This window comes from Anoplophora glabripennis, unplaced genomic scaffold (genome assembly GCF_000390285.2).
Source record: "Anoplophora glabripennis isolate ALB-LARVAE unplaced genomic scaffold, Agla_2.0 scaffold186, whole genome shotgun sequence".
Taxonomy (NCBI): Eukaryota; Metazoa; Arthropoda; class Insecta; order Coleoptera; family Cerambycidae; genus Anoplophora; species Anoplophora glabripennis.
In genome coordinates, this window is record NW_019416662.1 from 305,772 (window position 1) to 328,944 (window position 23,173).

Sequence of the window (23,173 nt, forward strand, 5' to 3'; positions counted from 1 at the left end):
GCCAAGGGTGGGGACCTCCTCGACCGATCCAACGGTCTTGGTATTCGTCGTCCAAGTATTGGCGAGCAACCAAACAAAAGTGGGCCGGAGCTCCATCATGCATAAAGTACATGTTTTGTCTTACTTGAAACGGTACATCTTCCAGCAGTTCCGGCAGTACTTCTTCTAAAAATTGTCGATAATCTGCACCGTTTAATCTGATCGGTAAAAAATGTAGGCCTATCAAATGATCACCTACGATGCCAGCCCAAACATTCACGGATAATTGTTGCTGATGATTGTCTTCTGCAATTTCATGTGGATTTTCTTCAGCCCATATGTGGTTATTGTGAAAATTGAAAATACCATCTCTCGAGAAAGATGCTTCATCGGTAAACATAACTTCGGCTCCAAACTGAGGATTTTGAGCTATTTTGTCTTGCATCCATCTACAAAAAGCCAATCTTGGCGGAAAATCTCTTGGCAATAAGGCTTGTACTCTTTGGATATGGTAGGGATACAAAAGTTGTCTTTTCAAAATTCTCCAAACCGTCGAGTGAGGTATGTTTAAGTTGTGAGCAATTTTTCTGGTACTTGTGATCGGATTTTCTTCAATTTCGTTGAGGACAGCCTCTTCTACTTGGGCATTTGCAGCTTCCATAGGCCGCCCATTATCAGCAGTATTCTTTTTAAAACTTCCATTTTCCCATAGTCGTTGGTGAATGCGTTGAAACAAGTTATGATGTGGTACTTGGCGATCACGATGTCTTTCTTGATACAACCGCCTTGCTTCTGCCGAATTACCGCTCGCCATTCCGTAAAGGTAATGCATTTCGCACATTTCAGCGTTTGTGTAATTCATTTTTACTTTTGTAATACAAATTGACTTTTCGCAGGTACAAACTAATTGTTATTTTGACAGGAGGTAGCTTTTGTTTTAAAATTTAAAGCCTACTTGATAAAAAAAATTATAATACATTTAGTAAAATAAAAATTTTATTTAAAAAAATTGACCATGTTTTTCAACATAAAAGTAGATTTTTCTCGAAAACGGTCAACTTAAGAGCTTATGACCAAGAGTACAGTTTTTGTGTAGAAAACATTGGCGGTTCAAATGGGCGTCTCAAAACCGTACTTTTTCCAGTGGCGTAGAAGTTGGGGAGAAAAACACCCACTTCCCCTTCAAAATCTTCACCAATTATGACTTTGAAAAAATTTTTTTCTCGCGCAGAACATAGCTTATTATGAGTAGTAAATGCTTACAAAAGCTGTTTTCTGTACGATAAACGGTTCCGGAGATATTCGCAAAAAACGAAATTTTTTTTACAATTTCAACACCCTGTATCTCGAAAATTGTGCATTTTAGAGGGTAAGTTAATACAAGCTTTTTTTCAAATTTTTGGACGAGCTATTACATCCTGAAGTCCTGCGCATATATTATGAAACACCCTGTATACTAGGAAACCTCAGACTGTAGCTCGCACTCCCAGGAAATCAAAAATTTCCTTCCATTTGCTTTGATCCTCTATTCAAGTCTCAGATGGCTTGTGGAAGTGAAACCTTTTAACCGTATTGTCGGATACCAGAGTTGGTTCCGACATGGATGTTTCCATAATCCTGGAATAAGGACTACCTCTCTAGTCGTTATTGTTCCTGAGTCGGTATGCTGCTAATCACACTTTTTCTTTTTACCATTACGTACTGATCCGATATTCCAGTCCCCCTTTAGGGATCAGTTGTAAGAAAAAAACCGTAGGAGTTCATCTACGAGTTGCACCATATGACATCATCTACATCATCCTCGATCAACAGCTCATCAGTAGAAACAAGGAAATGGAGAAATATTGGACAATAAGCTATCTTCCCTATACAGGATAACAAAGAAATAAGTGCCAACATTTTAACCACTTATTTAAATCATCAGAAGCAACAAGTATTGTTTATTTTTTCGAAAACTTACATGTCTATCCAAAATTTCTTACTCATTAAAATAACAGTAACAGCCTATGGATTAAAGATATGTCTGAGAAAATATGGGAATGATTTATGTAATAATTTACTATTTTAAAGGAACTAGGACAAAATTTTCATCCAGAGAAAAATCTTCATGTAAATGATAACTGCAGCAAAACTATTCCCGGAACATTCATGAAAAATGTTTTTCATTATACTTAAATATTTTAAATTAGAAATCAATTTTATGGAAGAAAATATGTCGCATTTGTCGAAGATAAGTACATATTGTTTATTTAATTAGTTCTCACAGATGAGGAAGGTTTACATTAATGAAACCTTTATACAGTTTTTGAGAGTATGAAAACGTTTTTGGTAGCTGATTTTTAAATTTAAATATTGAAGGACAACGATGTCACTAAAAAAGGTGTGCAAAATTACTTTGTCCTTTAAATAAGTATGGAGTAATCATCGAGGTCGTGACCGGACCATTTTGTAATTTTCCTATTTTTCAAATTTTAATTTCAACCCCTCAAGAAGTTATGACAATTTGAATATTTTGGTTAAAAAAAATCCTCAAATACCTGTAACTTGGCGAATACTAAAGATATATTTTTTTTATTTTGTTCGTTTTATGTAGTTTTATAAAAAAATATAAAAGTAATACATTTTTAGTTTGTTTTTTTAAATTTTTAAACCAAAAAAGTGTTTTTTGAAAAAGAGTGACGTTATTTTTTTTCCTCGAAAAATTCTCAAAAAAATGGTCTCAATATGCAAAGTTATGAGAGAGGTTTTTTGTATTTTAATTTTTTACAAATAATGTACGCTATTAAACCAAATTTGACTACAGAAGTAAATTGCTGTGATTAATTGCTAAAAATATCATATTTTAAAATAGTTTGCGATATCTTTAGTATTCGCCAAGTTAGAGATATTAGAAAATATTTTAACCAAAATATTCAAATGCTCATAACATAACTTCTTGTGGGGTTGATATAAAAATTTGAAAAAAATCATGAAAGCTACTCTAAATGGAATACCAAAAAATCAGGAAAATTAAAAATGGTCGGGTCACGACCTCAATTATTTGCCATTTTGGGTGAATTACACAAAGTGTAAAATTACATACTTAATGTAAATTTACTTCTATGATGTAATTTTACATACGACAAAATGATCAATGATTTAGTTTAGTGTGTAATTTTACATACAATTTTTATCAGTTTACCTTTAAAATGCAGCAAAGAATTCAAATGAGAGAGATAATAGTAAAATATATGTTTTTTAATATTATAAGACTGTAAGATATGTATATTTCTGAGAAAAAAAAAATGTATTAGAAAAATAAACAAATGTCTGCATTTCTCTTTTTTTTATTTCTCTATTTTCTCTCTATACTTCTATACACACTCTTTCATCGGGTACTAGCTTAACATTTTAGAGAAAATGTGTATTTCGTCCTACATGCTCAAATCCTTCCTATAACGTCGGCATGAGAGTTAATTGCAATTATTTATTTACAAACCGACGTCCGCTTTCATAAAGCCACGTCCGACTTCAGTCAGTTTGTGGGCTAGCCTAGAAAATATCTGCCGCTAATTTATTAAAACCCACTCTTGTCCTCTACGAAGTAAAGGTCACTAGCGCGGAGGTATCCCTTGTAAGGGGATAAAACACTATTTCCAATTACCGATTCAGATCTCAGGAATACATTTCGTGTTCATCTTATTTACGGCCGAAGGCAGAGTGATTTAGATAAATTGAAGAGCAGCGGGTTATGCCCATAATTAGATAGAAAACGGTCGAGCTTGCGTACGGTGTGGCCTGTGGTTCTATTTTTATTTAGATTTATTGTTGTATAGATAGTTAGGGAAGGTAAAATGTTCGTTATATTTAGAGATTCGTAAGTATATACGTTATAATTTATCGATATGAAAGATGTCCTAAAGAACTCGCAATCAGTGTAAATCCAATGAATATTATCAGAGATTTCCCTTTATAAATCCACTCCACTAAGTTATCTTGTTAAGAGAATTGACTTGAGTTCAATTGAATTGTAAAACAATGAATATAATACAGGGTGTATCAGCCACCCTGATAAAAATTGTGGAAATTTACATACCTAGAAGTTTTAATTAGGAAGTCTGTTCAGAAAATAACCGAACTTTATTTTTTTAAATCTTACTAGCTGACCCAACAGCCGTTGTCCTGTCCAAATAACCCCGCAGGTTCCTTGCGGAAAATGGCTTCCAGCCGATAGTTCTGAAAATTTGGATTTGAATAGTTCTCGAAGCTTAGATAAAAAGTTGTCATAAGCACTAAGCTGAGAAAATTATATTTTTCGAAATATAGTCGCCGAAAGGTAAGAGTTATAGTACCGCGAGGTATAAATTGAAGAAGACTCATTGTAAGGTCAAATGAAGAGAAGCCGTGCAATCTGTTCAAAACACATATTTCTTGAATTACTGGGTTACTGAATCCGAATCAGCCATCCATTCGGGTATACAGATGCTATACAGGGTATACAATATGCAGAATTGCTTAGGGAAAATGATGATGAATTTCAATTGGAAGAGTACGAATTAACTATAATAAGACTTCTCACTGTATAATGCGTAATACAATATAATAAAAAATATCCTAAAGCTGTAATAAAATATTACTTAGATTCTGTTTGGAAATGAAAGAGAGTAATAAAACCCCGAGATAAGAACCGGCCATGGGCGTGGTAATATTTCGTTTCAGGTAATTATCAGGTAACACTAATGCTAACAAAAATGACAGGGATTGGAAAATCGACTATCTACAGACTTTTAAAGGAAACAAAAAATGAACAAGATACTGTAAATCCCCCAAAATCATCTACAGGGAGGTCAAAAGTCGTTATAGATGATTTCTTCAAAAATGTCATTCGCAGAAAAGTACACTCATTTTATTTTAAAAAAGAAATACCAACGCTAAACAAAATTTTAAGTGAACTTTCAGAGGACAACGATTTGCCAAAAATCAGTAGAAGCAAATTATGGGCCGTCTTACGAGAGTTGAATTTTTGCTGGGAAAAGCAGAACAGGAAGTCAGTTCTTATCGATAAAGATGAAATTATTTGTTGGCGAAGATCCTACTTAAGATCAATTAGAAAATTCCGTGACGAAGGGAGGAATATTTATTATCTAGACGAAACTTGGGTCAACGAGGGATATACTGTAACAAAAGTATGGCAAGATAAAAATGTAAAAAGTTTTCGACAAGCATTTTTGGATGGACTTTCAACAGGGTTCAAGGCACCTTCAGGTAAAGGGCGAAGATTAATAGTGACACATATAGGTAGTGCCAGTGGTTTTGTAGATGGCGGTTTACTTTTATTTGAATCTAAAAATACAGGTGACTATCACGAAGACATGAACGCAGATGTTTTCGAAGAGTATTTTACACAGATGTTGGATCTTATTCCTCCGGGGTCTGTAATTGTCATGGATAATGCCAGTTACCATTCACGGCAGACCGAGCGGACGCCTACGACTGCTTGGAGGAAAGCCGATATAATTCAATGGTTATCCGGAAAAAACATTTCTTTTGAAACAAATATGGTGAAAAAGGAACTTTTGACACTTGTCAATCTTAATAAAGATCAGAAAAAATATGTTATCGATGAAATGGCAACAAATCGCCAAATAACGGTACTACGGTTACCACCTTATCACTGTGAACTTAACCCAATCGAATTAGTCTGGGCGCAGGTAAAAGGAGATGTAGCGCGAAATAATACGACGTTTAAATTAAGTGACGTGAAAATTTTGTTAAAAAATTCCTTGGAACGAGTAACTGCAGATAACTGGCAAAGATGTATACATCATGTACAAAAAGAAGAGGAGAAAATGTGGGAACTCGATAATTTAATTGACGTTACTGTGGAACCTATCGTTATCAATCTAGGAGACGAAGATAATTCATCAGAATATTCAGAGGATGAATTTTAATATACCTACTTTTTTATTTTCTTTATTGTACATTTATACAACACTACATTTACTCACCATAATTTGAATTTTCAAAATACATATATTTTTGTGTGGAATAAAAGTCTATTCATTAAATTTAAATAAATATTTTGATAATAATATTGAATAATTTTATTTGAATTACTAAAAACCCTCTTAACCCGGTTATGATGCTTAAAGTAGCCTCATGTTTTGAAATGCTGTTTTTATATTGTTTACTTATAAGAGAAATGGACCGAGAAATTGAAGCGGCATAGACAAAGACGGATTGTCGGGGATTAAATTTTAGCTACCTGCTACAATTTAGTACAACCCGGTCACACAAAGTTTTTTTAAAAGTAGACCTCATCTATACGGATAATACATAATATAAAAATATTGAATATAAGCACCAGTACTACATTTATTTACGATTTGCGTACATAATAAGCTTTTATTACTCTCTTTCATTTCTAAACAGACTATAATATTATTATAGTATGTTAGCATATATTTGGGACAGATTACATTTACAATGATCTTACAATGACCTTTGTTTTGATCTTGATGTGACCTTGAAACTCATCCGCACAGCCGAATGGATGGCAGATTCGGATTGAGTGACCCCGATAACAACGTAAGAAACATGTGTTTGGGACAGATTGCACGGCTTCTTTTCATTTCACCTTACAAGCTAAGAGTCTTCTTTAATTTATACCTCGCGGTGCTATAACTCCTAGCTTTCATTGACTATATCTCGGAAAATATTATTTTCTCAGCTTAGTGCCTATGATAACTTTGTATCTACGCTTCGAGAACTATTCAAATCCAAGGTTTCAAAACTATCGGCTGAAAGCCATTTTCCATAAGGAACCTGCGGGGTTCTTTCAATAAATTTGTTTGTGATCGTTTTGTGAATTTGTGAAAAGCTATTGGAAATGTGTAAACAAAGTGAATTTTGCGACTTTCGTTTGTAATTGTCCCAAACATTTTTTTCATGAAAACTTTTCCTGGACAATAACGAACAAAATAAAAAAAGAATTACGCATATCCATCGTTCGAATCGTGAATTATGGTCTTGAGTTCATACAAAAATCTCACAGAAATAAGCATTTTCAGTTTTTCCTGAATTTCCAATTTCCCGATCAATTTTTTCAAATTTTTCTTTCCTTAAAAATTTATTCAGACTACGATGAACTTGAAAAAATAACCAAATTAGTTTAGTTGTTCTCACGTGATGAGCTTACCAACGAACAGCATTTAATTTTTATTTATATAGATAGATTATTTAATTTTATGTACAATAGGCAGAGAAATTAAGGGATATTAAAAAAATTCAAAAATTTAGGGTGATTTTCAAAGAGCTGTAACTTGGAGGGAAATGGTCGTAGAGAGAATAAAAAAAGGAAATCGAAGCTTCAAGTGTCTAGTTTTCAGATCTGTAGTTTAAAATTGTTTAGAGTCAGCAGTTTTTGAGTAATCGTAAGAAAATCAACGAAAAAAATTCTTTTAATTTTTGCTTTTTTAAAAAAGCCTATGGACTTTAAAAAATTTTTTGGTAATTTCATCATAATGCTCTTTTAGTTAATTTAATTCTCTTCAATTTGAGTGGTTCCGGAAAACTACAAAGTATTCTCTACACAAGCCGTAACTATGGGTTTTTGATAAATAACATTTTTTCAAAGTGAAAATATTGATTAGAAAAAAGGTAAAAAATTGCATAATTAGGCATATTTGAGTAACGGCATAACTTTGCAAATGATGAATAATCTAAGGATATAGACTGTAACATTTCAACCTCAAAGTGTCCTAAAGAAATCCTGATAATATCAAAACACTGCGTTTTTTCCCTAGCGTTTAAATTTGTCGTTTTGCTGAATATTAGTGTAATAAGTAATTTTTCACTTTTTATTCATTTATTTCAGTTAAAAATGTTTTTTTAGCAATAATTCATATTTTCTTCATCAAAAAACGTTCATGATTCTAATAAAAATGAAAAAAAAATGGGAAATAAGATGAAACAAGTCGATGTTATCTATATCGACTTCACTAAGGCTTTTGACAGACTCGACAACGACATTTTGTTGTAGAAACTGGATAGGTTTGGTGTGTCTGGCTCACTATTGCAACTTTTTCAATAATATTTGCAAAATAGGTATCAGTTTGTTCAATATCATGGTAAGTCCCACAAGTTTCATCAAATATCTGGCATGCCTCAAGGTTCTACGCACGGACTCTTAACTTTTTGTTTAGAAGCATTAAGCAAATGCATTTAAATCATTGCTGAAGTTATTTGGGGAAAGGCTCGCTTTTAACAATATACCCTGAGTCGTAGATACCCCGAGCGGTAGCATGTGTGAATAGAAACAGTGGTGTTAACCTCAAACATCTTTAGATGGGCTCAGACTTATCTAACTTAAAATATTAGTTTTTTATTTGTTATGAAAATTCAGATACAAGTAGTTGCACAATTACTTACAGATACTAATTATGTCGCACAATTTGTTTTACAATTTGTTGGTAATAATTTCACAAATGTAAAAATAATTAGTGTAAATATCGAATTTCCTCATAATTTGTTCCTGTCTCCTTTATACTACAACGCGATGACTATATTTTTATGAGTACTTTTCCATGTACTTTTTTTAGTTCCATGCCGTGCTCAAAAGAGAACTCCAATTTGAAACCCTGTAGAAGTACAACTCATACTTTCAATATTTTCATTCCCTTGAATATACAATATATTAATGAATTTCAAACTATATTTATCTTTCTCTTCGGTGTATTCCCAGCAAATTGTTTCATAAAATATAATAAATCCGTTGTTAGCGAACTGCCCCGATGTAATTTCAAATGAAATTTCTATCCGGATTACAAATACACAGATTACACAGCATTGAAAAGAGGAATATGTATATTGATTCAAAACTCACTCAATAGGGAAATATATATGCTGGCAACAATGATATTTGGTTTTATTAACTATGCATATAATACTGACATGGAATAATGTTAGTTGGGAACTAGGATCGATCCATTTTTTAAAACAGAATTGATGACATTCATAAATTTCAATATTTTCCTTACGATAGTACCGACTTCTACACATATCATTAAAATGTTTGTCAAGCTATAATGATGGATTTTATGTCACGAATGAATAAAAAAAAGATAACATCCTTATATTTAAAGAAGCCTGACTTTGTTGTTCTTGAGGTAAGCTCTATGGGGGCAAAACGACTATCAGAATCTAGGGGATACTCTAATGTCAGCGGTAATGGTCGTTATTCTTTATTTGTGAGAGCATTTCACAGATTTCTATCAAATATATGGTAATTATTGATAAACAAGCTACATTATACGTTATATGTTAGTTATAAAATGTTATATTTTCTACATTATATAACAAAAAAATTATATTTGAGAGTGAATCAATTTTTCACAGTTTTGGACCCTTTTTTGGGCCTTACTGCCTCCAGATGAGCATTTTCACCGAAATACCACTTTCCATAAGGTGCGTGTGGAGTCCTTTACTAATAAACCGAACGAAAGCCGTAGTGTCGTGGACAAGCATTTTATTTTATGGAATCGTTTAACTCTATCAATTATTTTTAAAACAAAAAGTATTTCCGAGATATTAAATTTCGATTCTGCAGCCAATTCCGTGTTATTGGAATAGAAGGAATATAATTGGAGACATTAACTACAACTTCCTTTTGTGGCAATTATTAAATTTGAAATGAGGCACATAGATTAATAAATAAGTGGTAGACCTTATATTTCAAAAGCACCAGAATAGCTCTTTGAAGATAATTAATTTATTGGTATTCATGTTCAGTTGCATAGAAATGCTGCTTTTAAAATATTGTAATTATTTTGCAATGAGGCAGTTTTAAACATTTAGCATGGAGTTTTTTAATGTTACGGATATCGTAATTTCATTCTATTATTTTTTCTACAAAGCTTTTTATTCAAATACAAAGTCTAAATAAGACCTCACAAATTGTCTTTACTTCATAGACTATTTTGCTGAAATCTACCAGTAATAAAAAACACGTATTATCCTTTTTCCAGTATTTGTAAGAATAGGCTAGTCTTATGTGAATTAGGTATATGATAAAATAATTTTTAATAAATATTTACTCACTCATTGTATATCCAAATTCGTCTTCCTCTTCTGGGTCAGCCTGAATTTCATCTTTGCTTCGTTTTACGTTTGCAGCACTGGCTCGGTCGATCTAGAATTAAAAAAAATATAGAAATATTACAAACCTAAACCTTTGTATTTTGAAATTGATAACTAATTACTCACTATTAAAAATGGTTACTACATAAATACGGTTTTATTTTCACATTATTTCTTGATGAAGTTGACAACTACTATTTTTCTTTATTAGAATTAGAATCAGAAAATACTAGAATCATAAAAATTAAATATGCAAAACTGTCACTTAACGGCATATTCAATAATTGGCAGACGATCGACCATTTTATCTGAATGAACCTAAAATTAAGGACTGGTAAATCGTCAAAAGTTTATTTTATCATGGGTGTAACGTGACAATGAAAATGTTGATGAGCAAGTTAGAAAGACATCAACAGTTTAATGTCATGAAAACAGAAACTGCCAAACATAAAAATAATACCTACGCCACATAGAGATCGAATCTCTATTACTGGAGTTAACAAAAGTTGGTGTTAGTTTCTTAATGCAGTGTATGCAATTCAAAAAAGATTTTATTTAAGTTAAAAGGAGTAACTAATTTCAAGTTTAGGAGTATCATTTTAAATAGTAACTATTTAGATATTAAAACGTTAACATTGTTTCTAACAAAGCCTTTATACATATAATAAAATAAACAATATTTTCCTATTTTAAACCTTTTATTTTATAGTCGTTCCTTTTTTTATCAGAGGACAATACTGGTTAGATGGTAAACCTCAATTTCCCTCAAAGTACCTTGATCTTAGATTTGAGATAAGCGTTTGCCGTCGCTAAATAGGGCTCATTTCATTTAGTTCGTCCGTTCAAATCCTTAACATTGAAAGTATTAGCACGATGCAAAGGAGGGCTTATGGAGCTTACATTTGATCAGGCTAGAACTTTCAGTTCCTTAAATATGTCTTTAATACATCACGAAATAAAGGATATTTAAATCTATTTCAAAGCAAACTTCAATATAATTTATGATGAACTCAATTTGTTAAGTATACATAATTTATTTTAAATCCAACTACTTAGGTTTTACTATCTTTGGTGAAACTAAGTTTCGTGAGTGAAACTGTAATCAAAATTATATATTCTCTATACAGAGTGTTCTGAAAGTCCGTTAGGAAACTCCGGGAGGTGATTTTGCGGATTAAAATAATAGCAGTATGTAACGAATTGTCAATTGTTTGCAAGTTGCGGCTTGTCAAAGTTAAATTTTTTATTTTTCTATTTAAATAACTTATTTAATTCAAGTTCGATTAGTCTCTAAGTAGATGGACCAGTCAGAGATAAGTTTCATTATGCCCGCTAGAGGGCACTTTAGCTAGATCTGAAAATTTGTTTTGTTCTTAATTGCAGAAGGAATTATAAAAAATTAGACGTTTTATAGCATTTTAATAGCGATTCCCTGCTAAACGGGTATATTTATCGGCTTGAATAAGAGAGTACATAATTTTTTCTGATATTGTTTATGAACAAAACAATTTTGGGTTCTAGGTAAGTGCCCTCTAGCGGCGCATAATGAAACTTTTCTCTGGCTGGTCCAATAGAGCTTCATCTACTTATAGTACGATCATATTCGATGCAAAGTAATAAATCATTGCCTGTCAAGGGAACCAATGAAGTACGCCTTTAAGAATTTCACAAATTGAATAATTTCTTTATACATTATGAAGGGACGAGGGGATCAGCAAAAATTCCTTTATTCTCATAAACTATTTATTTTAAATGTAATTTATTATAAATCCAATTTGTTTCCTAAATTCCACATATGTACTACATTTTACCTCTGTACGCGCCACTGTTGTTTACTTGTTTTTTGGAAGCGCTCTCTAATTGACGGCAAAGCTCGCCAGGTTAGTATTTCACGTATAACCGACCAGTCCGTACACTCGATGCACCTGGGCGACTACAGTTACTACCAGAACACAGTGCGTATGCAGCGGTATTTCAGATTTTACATTGAATTTCAATTTAAATTTGAAATGATTTATTTTACGCCTCCTAAAAATGATTTTTGCTCTACTTTGCATCGTATACGATCCTACTATAGTGGGTGTGCCAAATGAGAGACTAATTGAATTTGATTTGAATAAGTTATTTAAATAGAAAAATAAAAATAGATTAAAACATTCGTTATTGATTGATTCCGAAACAACTGCACCTTGAAGTTTTGTTGGAGAGGGAAAATAAAATAAAAGCACAAGCAAAAAATTGGTCCGTTTCCAGAAAAGACCCATACAAGTCTTCATATTCGTATTTTGACCTCCAGAAACTGAATTGACGTTCGTCACTATCACCCGCCAGTTTTTGTATTTACTTTTTTTAAATTGTCCCTTAAAAACCTAAAAAACAACCAAAACTTAATCAGTAGAATTTTCATTGGGCACAGCTCTGTAAGAGGAAAATCGATACATCATATTTGTGGGACTTATGAGCATTCAAAAACTCAATCAATTCTTGCAACTGTTCAGCTTGAGGTGAACACCAGAAAACCAACCCTAAAGCGTAAATATCAGCTAAAACTGTACATTCGTTGGATTCAAGTCCACTTCAATCAACTCAACTCAAACTAATAATTTTCATTCCGAAGATAAAATCAGTCTTTTAACCCTGCACTTCTTGATGGAAATTAGAAATCATTTACTCTACGAAGCCTCACAATTTGATACAAATCTTTAATCTTGGTATATTTGAAATATTTGAAGACAGTTGTGAATTAGTTGAGGAAATCGTTATAAAGCTAAAGCTTTTAAATGCTGCAGTATATCAATACAGAGGTTTTTAGTTAGTCTTTTTCCTTTTCCTTTAGATAAAGAATTTATTTTTCTCCTTTTATACTTTATTTTTCTCCTTTTATACGTATATCTGTTGAACATCCAACAGTAGCTCTCGGAAAAAGATAATTAAAAATCACCGTATTGACTTGCTGCAGCCTTTTGGTGTAGTTTTATTATAATCGAGCCGATTTCTTCTACTGTATACCGCGGTAGCAGATAAACTCCATTGCAGGTCCTCATCCAGAGAAAAACCCGCTAAATGTAAAGCTGTAACAGGTTTTGGAGCTGTGAAGAATAGGAGCTTTCTGATATCCGTAACGAGTTGCAGACATACAGGATTGATTTTGTCGTCGTATCTTCAGGATATGTCTGCGGTATTAGGTGAGTAGGTCATATTGTGTCTGTGAGTAATTAAATAAGCCCACAGAACTCATTTATCTGCTGTGTAGAACGAGTGGATCTCCATGAAATAGATTTGTGGTTCGGGTTTGTAACTTGACTCCACCAAATGTAGAATTTTAATTGATTTTTAGGTTTTAGGGGTGGTGTTCTGGTGTGTTACCTGAAATTGAAAGGTGATGAAGGTTGATCAAGCCTTTGAATATCCCAAAATGCAATTAGCCTCACGACTATGATGTGTCAACTCGTTTCAATACTTTCCTTAAGCAGCCATTAACCAAATCTGGAACTTCAACCGATGTTTAGATTTTAAGATTGGTTTTCTGTTATTTTTGCAGTCCTAAGGAGCCGTAAGGATTGATTGAATCTTTGGTTATCCAAAATATAGATTTAGCCCTATGAATAAGATGTGTCGAATCGTTTCTAGGGCTGTACCCAAGGATAAACCTACTGAACTGAGTTTTGGCTGATTTAGAAGGAAGTGGAGGGTAATGGAACACTTCTCATGGTAGATTAGTTGTCTAGGGGTCGAAATACATAGGGTGGCATGATATGGATGGCGATATTTTTGTGTGACTATATTATTAAATAAATATATTTGACAAAACACAAAATCAGCTAAAGTTCAATATTCCCATCTCCTAAAACTTTTTTAATATTCTTCTGTATTGTGATTCCAAGTGGCTAGTTACTCCTTAAAATTTTAAAATTTTGACAATCATCGTTCCGCTTAAAATTCATTATCTACATTAGCGATTCTCTTAAAAAGAAACTGTAGTCACACAACAGAAACATTAATTATTGAAAATGTAAAACAATGTTTAGTATAATCATAGAATCATTGCAGTGAACGTAATGTTTGCATTTTTCTTGTATTTACCGTTGATCCTAGACAATCACTTGCAACAACTACTATTTACATGTTCATTTCATCATCGTTCACACTGTATGATTCATACTCGGTGAGCATCCATGAGCGTCTTTAATTAACAATAATGATTCACAATACCTGCTGTCCTCCTGCTGACACTGTTCTTCCTTCCATTTCCCTGATGTCTTCATCTTCTTCATCCTCACTGGGCTCTAAAGATTCTTCTCGTGGAGGAATAACTTTTTCTGGCTCTATATTTTTATCTTCAGATACACCTTCCGAGCTGGACGGCTGTGCCTCAGCAACAAGCGGAACTTCAGCGACCGATTGCGGTGTAACGCGTTCTTCTTTGTCCAATTCTGACTCGAGTTTCGTCTTCAGTAAACATTCTGGTGATTGAATTGGTTCTTTTTCCGACTTCAATGGACTAATTCGCGGTACAATTTCTTCATTTTTTAATTCTAATTGAAAAGGCTGATTCGATGGCGATAGAGATTCCGCCGTTGCAGGTGACTGACATTTTGGCATCGATATGGTTTTAGCTGAATTTGACGGTTCTATTGTCGTAGCTGATTTTTGATTGGATTTTTCAGGGGTAACCCTTAGGTTTTTCAGTTCCTCGACTTTTGATTGTTCTGTTGCGGTTTTAATTTGTTTGATTTTTTCTGGAGCCGTGAATTCGATGTTTTTGATGTCGACGGGAGCTGCGACGCTGACTGGAGATGGAAATGGAGAAGGGCAGTTACTCTCGTTGTTGACTGAATTGTTCTCAGCATCCGTGCTTTTCTGAAAATTTAAGAAAAATAAATTTTCTGGAAGACAAAGACTTCAGGCTTGGTGCAATGCAGTTGCTTCACAATAGCTATACACTTCTAAAATTTATATGAAAACAACCAACATCAAAAGCAGTAGAGGTTTAAGTGGTTTCAACTGTTAAACAAATCTTTCTTTTACAAGTTTGGATAGAGCTTTTCCAATCAAAACACCGTAAAAGTTTAGAACCGTATCAATATTAGGAACATTGTTAGCAGCGAAACGTGAGTGAAAATGGGTATAATGATTCTATCTTCTAATTATTCAGATAATAATAAATTAATAATACATTTACCCATCATTCTAATCGCAATGATTAGCCCAGAAGTCGGAGGCTTGTACAGGAGAAGGGGCGGCAGATTGCTATTCAGTGGGTCGTATTTGTTTCAACATCGAATATTTTTTTATACAGTTGAAACCCTCAAATCTCTTTCGATTCTAAGCTAATTTATTAGTTTTGATTCAAATATAACTATTATTGCATGGCGCCATGTTTGAAGTCTATATTTTCAAGGGTTAATGAGTAATATTCACAATGATCAAAAACTATCATCTAATATTGATGATTACATTCAATCTGTAAAGGATCGTAAAAATTTATTATTATTATTTTTTAATTAGAATAGAAATTACCCGAACAACGTTGCTATTGTACTCTGAATACGGTACTGATACTTTAAATTTCTCTATTCTCTCTATATTAGTAATCAATCTATATGTGTCAATTATTGAGTATTTACTTAGAAGCAATTTGAAAGTTAATCTAAATAGATTAAAGAAACTGACATTATTTGGACTACATTTTATTAATTTCAAATTGTTTCTACGTGAAATGTTCAGAGTATAAATCTACTTTTCAATTGCCTGAGACTAAAAGATTTTTTTTTAATATAAATCGAAGATTTACTTTACAGTTTCTGGAGTAAAATATCGCTGACAACATAATGCTTTCTGACAATCCGTCTACTTTTATTTTCAAAGGTCTTATTTTTTCTCTCTTAACAATGTTCACTAAAAACCTGATTTTTTATATGTGTAATGTACCAATTCCTCTTCCAAGTGCTCAAAATACTTTAGTTATTTTTTTCTATTATACAGGGTGGTAAACAATTTACCTAAAGAAACTATGGCATGTAAAAAGGATCCGAACAAATACCATCATGCAAAAAAAGAAATAAAAACGATATTTCGAAAATTACTTAAAAATTTTTATCTACATGTCACTAGAATTTGATCTTCTGTGATACAGGACCTTCATAAATGTTTACAAGCCATGTGCCCACCGAGCTTAGGCAACCAACACTGTAGAGCTGGTACAGGTAATGAAAATTTCCTTAAATCTTGGCATCAACAATATTAATGATTCGTTTACAATTAACAACGATAAACCGTTACATCTACGCTCGAGATAATGCGGTCGCTGATTGGTTGAATGGAATCTCGTGAAACATTACACCAATAACAGCCGGTGAAACAGATTGAATATAGTCTTGAACTTACTGTTTTAATTTTATCGAAATTTAATTGCCAATTGAAAGTTATTGTTCCAAACAAAATTACTGGTCACGTGGCTTGTACACATTTGCGAAAGCTCTGTACTTAACCTATAACAATGCACGTTTACTGGCATGTACAAAAAGTTTGCAATGAAAAAACGAAAAGATTTAACCGAAGTAATAAAATAGGTAGAGTTTTTCACAGCGATTTTATTTTAACGAATTCTGTTATTGTTCTTATTATTGTCATTATTACTAAAGAAACAAACAAATACGTTAATAAATCGTAATCTGTGGTACGTGATGAAGATATTAGCAAAAATTGCAAGTTAGAATTATAAATAAAATGGTTCATGCTTATATTGATACCAACGTATATTTTAATAAACTAGGGGTACTTTTTTTTAAAAAATCTCTAATATTAAGGTATTTATATGAAAAAATTATATAAAAGGAAATCGACATTAATAGTGTGGGAGGTAAATACCAGAAGACATTACTAATAGTCTATTGCGACAAAGCAGGTACTAGTATGATTGTATGTAAGTATTGTATTCTTCCAACAAGTCTGCTAGAAACAAAGACACAAGAAGCTATTGAGAACAGAACAGAAGAAAAACCTCAGGCGTGGATAAGAGATCTGATTAACAGACTGTTAATATTTTCAGATTTAAAGTGTAGCCTAAGAAGAAAGTCAGGAAGTATTACTCGAAACGTGATTTAGTTGCTGTCAGAATAATTCAGAGATTTAGAAGCATCTGATGGAGATTCAGAATAATCTGATGGTGACTTAGAAGAATCTGTTAAAGATTTATGCGAATCTAGTAAATAATAATTTGTTTTTTAATATTATTTATATTAAGAGACCTCTCTGTCTGTCAAATGTTTCCACTTTCAATATTTTACAATATCTTTCATACTAAATTTTGTTTTATACCTCCAATCTACTGCTTTCTTGTTTGTTCTTTGTACAATGTTTCAATTACCAATCTACAATCGTCATCAGATGAACAGTAAATATAAATTACTTTTATAATTGTAAGCTATAATTGCCACATATGTGTATTTGTTACTACAAAACAGTTCAGTTCAGTTCAGTTCCATTAAGACCTTCTGTGCATTTTACCTGTGTATATGTAGATATATCAGTTAATGTAGTCAATAAAAATAATGTTTAATGAATTGAGATTATATTAAATTATATTCTAATATAACGAGCGTTCAAATAAAAACGTGGTCAAGTTGGTTCTGAAAATTTGGACGTAGGGCGTAGCGTATAGCAAATGAACTTAAACGTCATCTGTCAAAGCGCTGCATCGCCGCTTTGTTATTGAAACTGACAGCTGCTATACAGCTCATTGAGAAATGAGGTTAAGTTGGTCGCTATAAGCTACGCCCTACGTCCAATGTGTCAGAGCCAACTTCGACCACGTTTTTATTTGAACGCTCGTTATAATAGAAAAACACGATTCTATACAAAAAGTGCAAATGTATAAAATTATTTTTATACCGAACACCTTTGGTACGATACATTTTAATCGCTCTGTATATTTTTTTCTAAGGTATAACTGGTTCTTAAATAGTTTGTTGTTCTAGATGTCGACACATAATAATAGAAACCTTCATATATCGAACAGGAATAAAGTACAGTTAGATTGTTAAAATATCACACTGTGCGACCGACGGTTCCATTGTGGCAAAGCAAAGACCGTGGTCAAAGGGCGTGTTCGTAGCGTGAGCTGAGAGACGAATAGCAGTGCGTGAGCCTCTCGTGACTTGAGCTACAGCTTTGACCACTGGTTGCATAAATTCGAGACAATATTCGAGCGGACCATAAGCATAAATACTTGTTAATATTAAAATAGAAATAGGGCACAATGATTGTATGTTGCTGATCTGAATACTACCCAAAACTCTTGATTGTGAGAGAAGAGAGAACCTACAGCGTGAGGTGACCTGAATGTCTAATCTTCTACGTGCTTATGACCAGCGCGTTGACTCATAGCCACACACAAAAAAAAGTAGTCTGTACTTTTCATGCGACATATGTTATCCGTAGTATTTTTGCCTCCTGATCACGAATCCGGTGTCAGAATTGAGCTATCACATCACAGGAATTTCCTAACCTCAAAAAACAAAATAGCAAAAATTCAGGAAAAAGTGCTAGGAAAATTGAATTTTTTTTCTATATTCAAATGTTCATTTATATACTTAAGACCCCGTCGAACATAAATTTGGCGGTCAGAATTGATGGTTATTTTTCTAACCTCAAAAAAACGGGTCAATTAAAGTCAAATATCACGAATTTTCAAAAAATACCAAATTTGCACCAAATTTGGTATACAAGGATTTTCGGGGTCGCTGTCACGGATCCGAGGTCAATTTTGCAAAATTCAAGATGGCGGATACAAGATGGCCGACCAAATTTTCAAAAAATAACAGATTCGTATCAAATTTGGTATAAGGTGGTTTTCTGGGTCGCTCATAACGAATTCGAGGTCAATTTTGCAAAATTCAAGATGGCGGCCGACCAAATTTTCAAAAAATAACACATGCGCGCCAGATTTGGTATACGGGGGTTTTCGAGGTCACTGATCACGAATCCGAGATCAGATTTACAAAATTTAACCCGTGAATAGATCTTTCACAGAAAAAAGAACAAGTTATAGCCGAAAAAACGTAGGTTAACACATGATTGGGTACTCAGGTTATAAAGTAAAATATTACAAAATGAATTTCGCAGCTCTGACCTCGAGTACGTAATTAGCAACCCCGAAAAACCCCGTATACCAAATTTGCTTCGATTATATTATTATTTGAACATTTGTTCGGCCATTTTGGATCCGCCATCTTAAATTTTGCAAAATTGACCTTGATCCGTGAACAGCGATATACCTCGTATACCAAATTTGGCGCAAATCTGTTATTGTTTGAAAATTCATGATATCTGACCTCAATTGACCGGTTTTTTTGAGGTTAGAAAAAGAACCATTAATTCTGACCGCGCATTCACGTTGGGCGGGGTCTTGACTATATAAATGAACATTTGAATAACAACAACAATAGAACAATAGAAAAAAAATTTTTTGAATTTTTCCTAGCACTTTTTCATGAATTTTTGCTATTTTTTACCTGTTTTTTGAGGTTAGGAAATTCCTGTGATGTGATAGCTTAATTCTGACGCCGGATTCGTGATCAGGAGGCAAATATACTACAGATAACATATGTGGCATGGAAAGTACAGACAACTTTTCTTTTTTTTGTGTGGCTGTGTATGAAACCACTAGTAGTACGTACCCAAGGTATAAGCGATTGCACAACGAAAGTAACTGGGTTAGAGGCATTTCTGATAGCTTGAACGGCCGTTTCATGACTCGCTTGTCTTAAGTCAATTCCACTGACTTCCAATATCCTGTCTCCAGTCTGAAAAAATATTATAAAATTAAAGTTAAACACATTCCCAGTACAAGCTAAATAAATGTCTACCTTAAATTGGCCTGTTTTCCCCGCAGGACTATTTGGCACGACATTTTTTACGAATATTCCCAGTAGGGTGTCGGAAGACTTTTCTGAAGAATGCAGATCAACCTAAAATTAATATTTATGTAAAAAGATAACTAGCAGGACTGTATTTCCTAATACAATTAATGTTTATATAAAAAAACCATCTACGAGATTACTTTTCATGATACAGTCTATTCTTATTTTGAGTGCAACAGTTTAAACTGGAAAGTACCTAGTACCTAACATTGAAAATGAGTTGTAAAAAGAACAAAATATTTGTAGGAAAATTTATTTTACTCTAACAGTAAGTACCATTCATTGTGTAGCTTCCGATTTTATTTAAAAAAAGTAGACAATTAAAAAATGCACATCAAATATTTTACATTATCAAAACTTTTAATAATGTTTTATTTTCAGTTAAGATTTAACAGTTTAGATTTGATTGCTTTTGTCTACTTGCACAGCTAAAAGTACAATATAACGTTTATTCTATTATTAAATACTTCTAATATTTGTAGCCTCCAATCCAAGTTTACAATGCAATGAACATTATGTTCGAGAAACCTCTCGACCTATATATTAGATTAGACACGTGAATTTGAGAAACCAAACATTTGCGATCACACTTGGGAAATCGGTCATATAATTTAATGGGTTTCGGCCAAAATTTTAGAGAACGAAAAGTTCGTTAAAAAAACCGCGATTATTTCATTAAATTGTAAAAGATGTGTGTCAAATTAATCTGTGGACTTGTTGACTGCAAATACTTAAATAATTCTTTTCGCGCAAAGGTTTATTTGATTAATTTTCAATTGTTTGATCCTTTTTCCCTTTAAATAATAGTGAGAATTAAATGCATTTTCAGTTTTGCCGTGGCTTTCCAGTATTTTTGCCACTGATTGACAAATTTGCATGTCAATTCAGTGAATTACCTTCAATTGGTTATACTCGTACGAGTACAATAATCGAATAAAGTTGTGCTCGGCTTATAGGGGTCGCAAAAAAAAATTCCAAAGAGGATGATTTTTCCAGGGTTGCTTGGGGACTGCCTCCTGAGTATCCAACCAAAAGATCACACTCGAACTATTGGTACGATGTTTCCTAAACATTCTTTTAGAGCAAAATGACCTTCATAAAAGTTATAAAGGATCAAATTTTGAACAACTTTTTCATGTAATTTTTTTTTGTATCTCTAATACTTAACGAGTTTCTGCGCATTATGTGAAAAAAAGTGTGCACGCTGCAGTGGTGGTCTTGTTTTTATAAAGAGTTGGCAACAGTGGAAGTGGGGCAAGCGGTGTTAGGCTGTCATGTGTTAACTGATAGGCTGCATCAGTTTATGTTTAGTTTTCATTCGGAATTTGGAAATGACAGCAATGATGGGATATTGATGACGACCCTGTCACAAACAGTACATCACGCACGCAGGATGGTAGTTACATCGATCGGGACGACGTTAAGGAAGAGATGAATTCACCTGAGCCTTCCAGGAAAAGAGGACAATAAAACTAAGATGATTTTCATGCAGATCATGAATTAGGTTTAAATAAACGCGCTGTAACTTGTTAAGGAGGTATATCGGGGTCCGAGGGAAGTGAGGAGCGCAGGGGGAATCCTATGCTTTTCTTATGGGACTAAAGCCCGCTGCCAATTTGAAAAAATTAAATTCTTTTAAAATTATTTGCGATAAACATTATCTATACAGGGGGGCATTATCTTCCACAAATAAGAAGTGGATCTTATTTGTGGAAAGGCGAAATGGGCGGTGACTATTAGACGCCTTCATTATAGCCATATTTCTCTATCGCACGGATTTCTATGACTTTGTTTATCGCTCTCACGTAACGGCCGATGAACCATGGGGACTTTCCGACTCTGTATAGCAAATAAATCTACTCATATGCATGGCAAATAAATCTACTGATATGCACATAGCATAATAGTGACCAATTAACAACATAAAAATATCATATTTAAGTAGTTTTAAATTATATTTAATGAACGCATAAAGACTATGTAGATGTGGCGACAGAGCTAATAATTGACTAGCAGTTGTACACACTGCGAACCTAAAGACCTCGGACATCGGAGATATTGCGCGTCAAATTCGGGTAAAGATCGTACGCGTTCAAAAATGTATTGTGTGTAAATTATGTACAATATAATTATTATATATAGCAAATATATCATTATCCTCGCGAAGATTTGTATCCTTTATTTAAAATCCGTAAATCATGTGAACTGGCAAAACAATTATGTTAATTTAGTTCTAAAGAAATGAAATAACACTCGCGCCCATCTCTCGTCCAAGTCAAAGAAAATGTTGGATGCAATTTTGAAGGTTCTGTGATAGAAATTACATTATTACTCACTGTTCGTGTTTTTAATCTCTATTTTAGTAATGTTACAAAAGTTTTGCAACTATAACTAATTTTTTTGATAGATTAAAATAAATAACTTTCAACAACAATATCTCAAAATCTAAATTCAAAAAAAATTTCAAAAAAATATGACGCACAAAGGGAGCACTGGGTACTACGCTATATAAATTTCAAGTACATCTGTGCATTTGAGTAAACCCGATATACCTCCTTAAGTAGTCGAGATAATAAAAAAATTTATAAAACAGATTTGTAGAGCATTTACTACTCTTCAACTTTCATTAAAGTTATTTAAAAAAAATGTTTGCAAGACCAGACCTGTGGTAAACGAATTTTTTGTCATATAATGTACAGTAACTCGTTAGGTATGAGAGATACAAAAAAATTTTATAAGAAAAAGTTGTTCAGAATTTGATACTCTACGACTTCTATTAAGGTAATTTTTTTGTAAAAACATGTTTACAAGACCACCCCTGGGCGTGGCAAATTTTTGTCACATAATGCGCAGTAACTCGTTAAGGATTAAATATATAAAAAAAAATTATAAGGAAAGTTCGAGTGTGATTTTTTTGTTGAATACTCAGGAGGCAGTCCCCAAGCAACCCTGAAATCATACTGTTTGGAATTCTTTTTTATAAAATGACATCTTTACTGGATTATAATTAGCTCAAAATATTTTTTTACTTCAACACCCTTTGCCTCCGAAACGACTGAGTTTTCAAAATAAATCTATACATCAATCCCATTTTTTTTTCATAAAAGAACTAGTACTGCTTCCATTAAATACGTATTTAGAAAAAAACTCGGATA

General features: G+C 33.0%; 1 protein-coding gene across 1 annotated transcript in view; it reads right to left on the reverse strand.

The window, feature by feature from the left end:
• Nucleotides 1-10,048: 10,048 nt before the first annotated feature.
• The window catches only part of LOC108904661, a 197,058-nt gene continuing 183,933 nt past the window's right edge, over nucleotides 10,049-23,173 (reverse strand). Inside the window, exons 17-20 of the mRNA XM_018707296.1 lie at nucleotides 19,965-20,066; nucleotides 19,776-19,901; nucleotides 14,308-14,955; nucleotides 10,049-10,147 (exon numbers count right to left, since the gene is read on the reverse strand). Coding sequence (XP_018562812.1) covers nucleotides 10,049-10,147; nucleotides 14,308-14,955; nucleotides 19,776-19,901; nucleotides 19,965-20,066 — 975 coding nt within the window. The remainder of the gene's footprint in view (nucleotides 10,148-14,307; nucleotides 14,956-19,775; nucleotides 19,902-19,964; nucleotides 20,067-23,173) is intronic.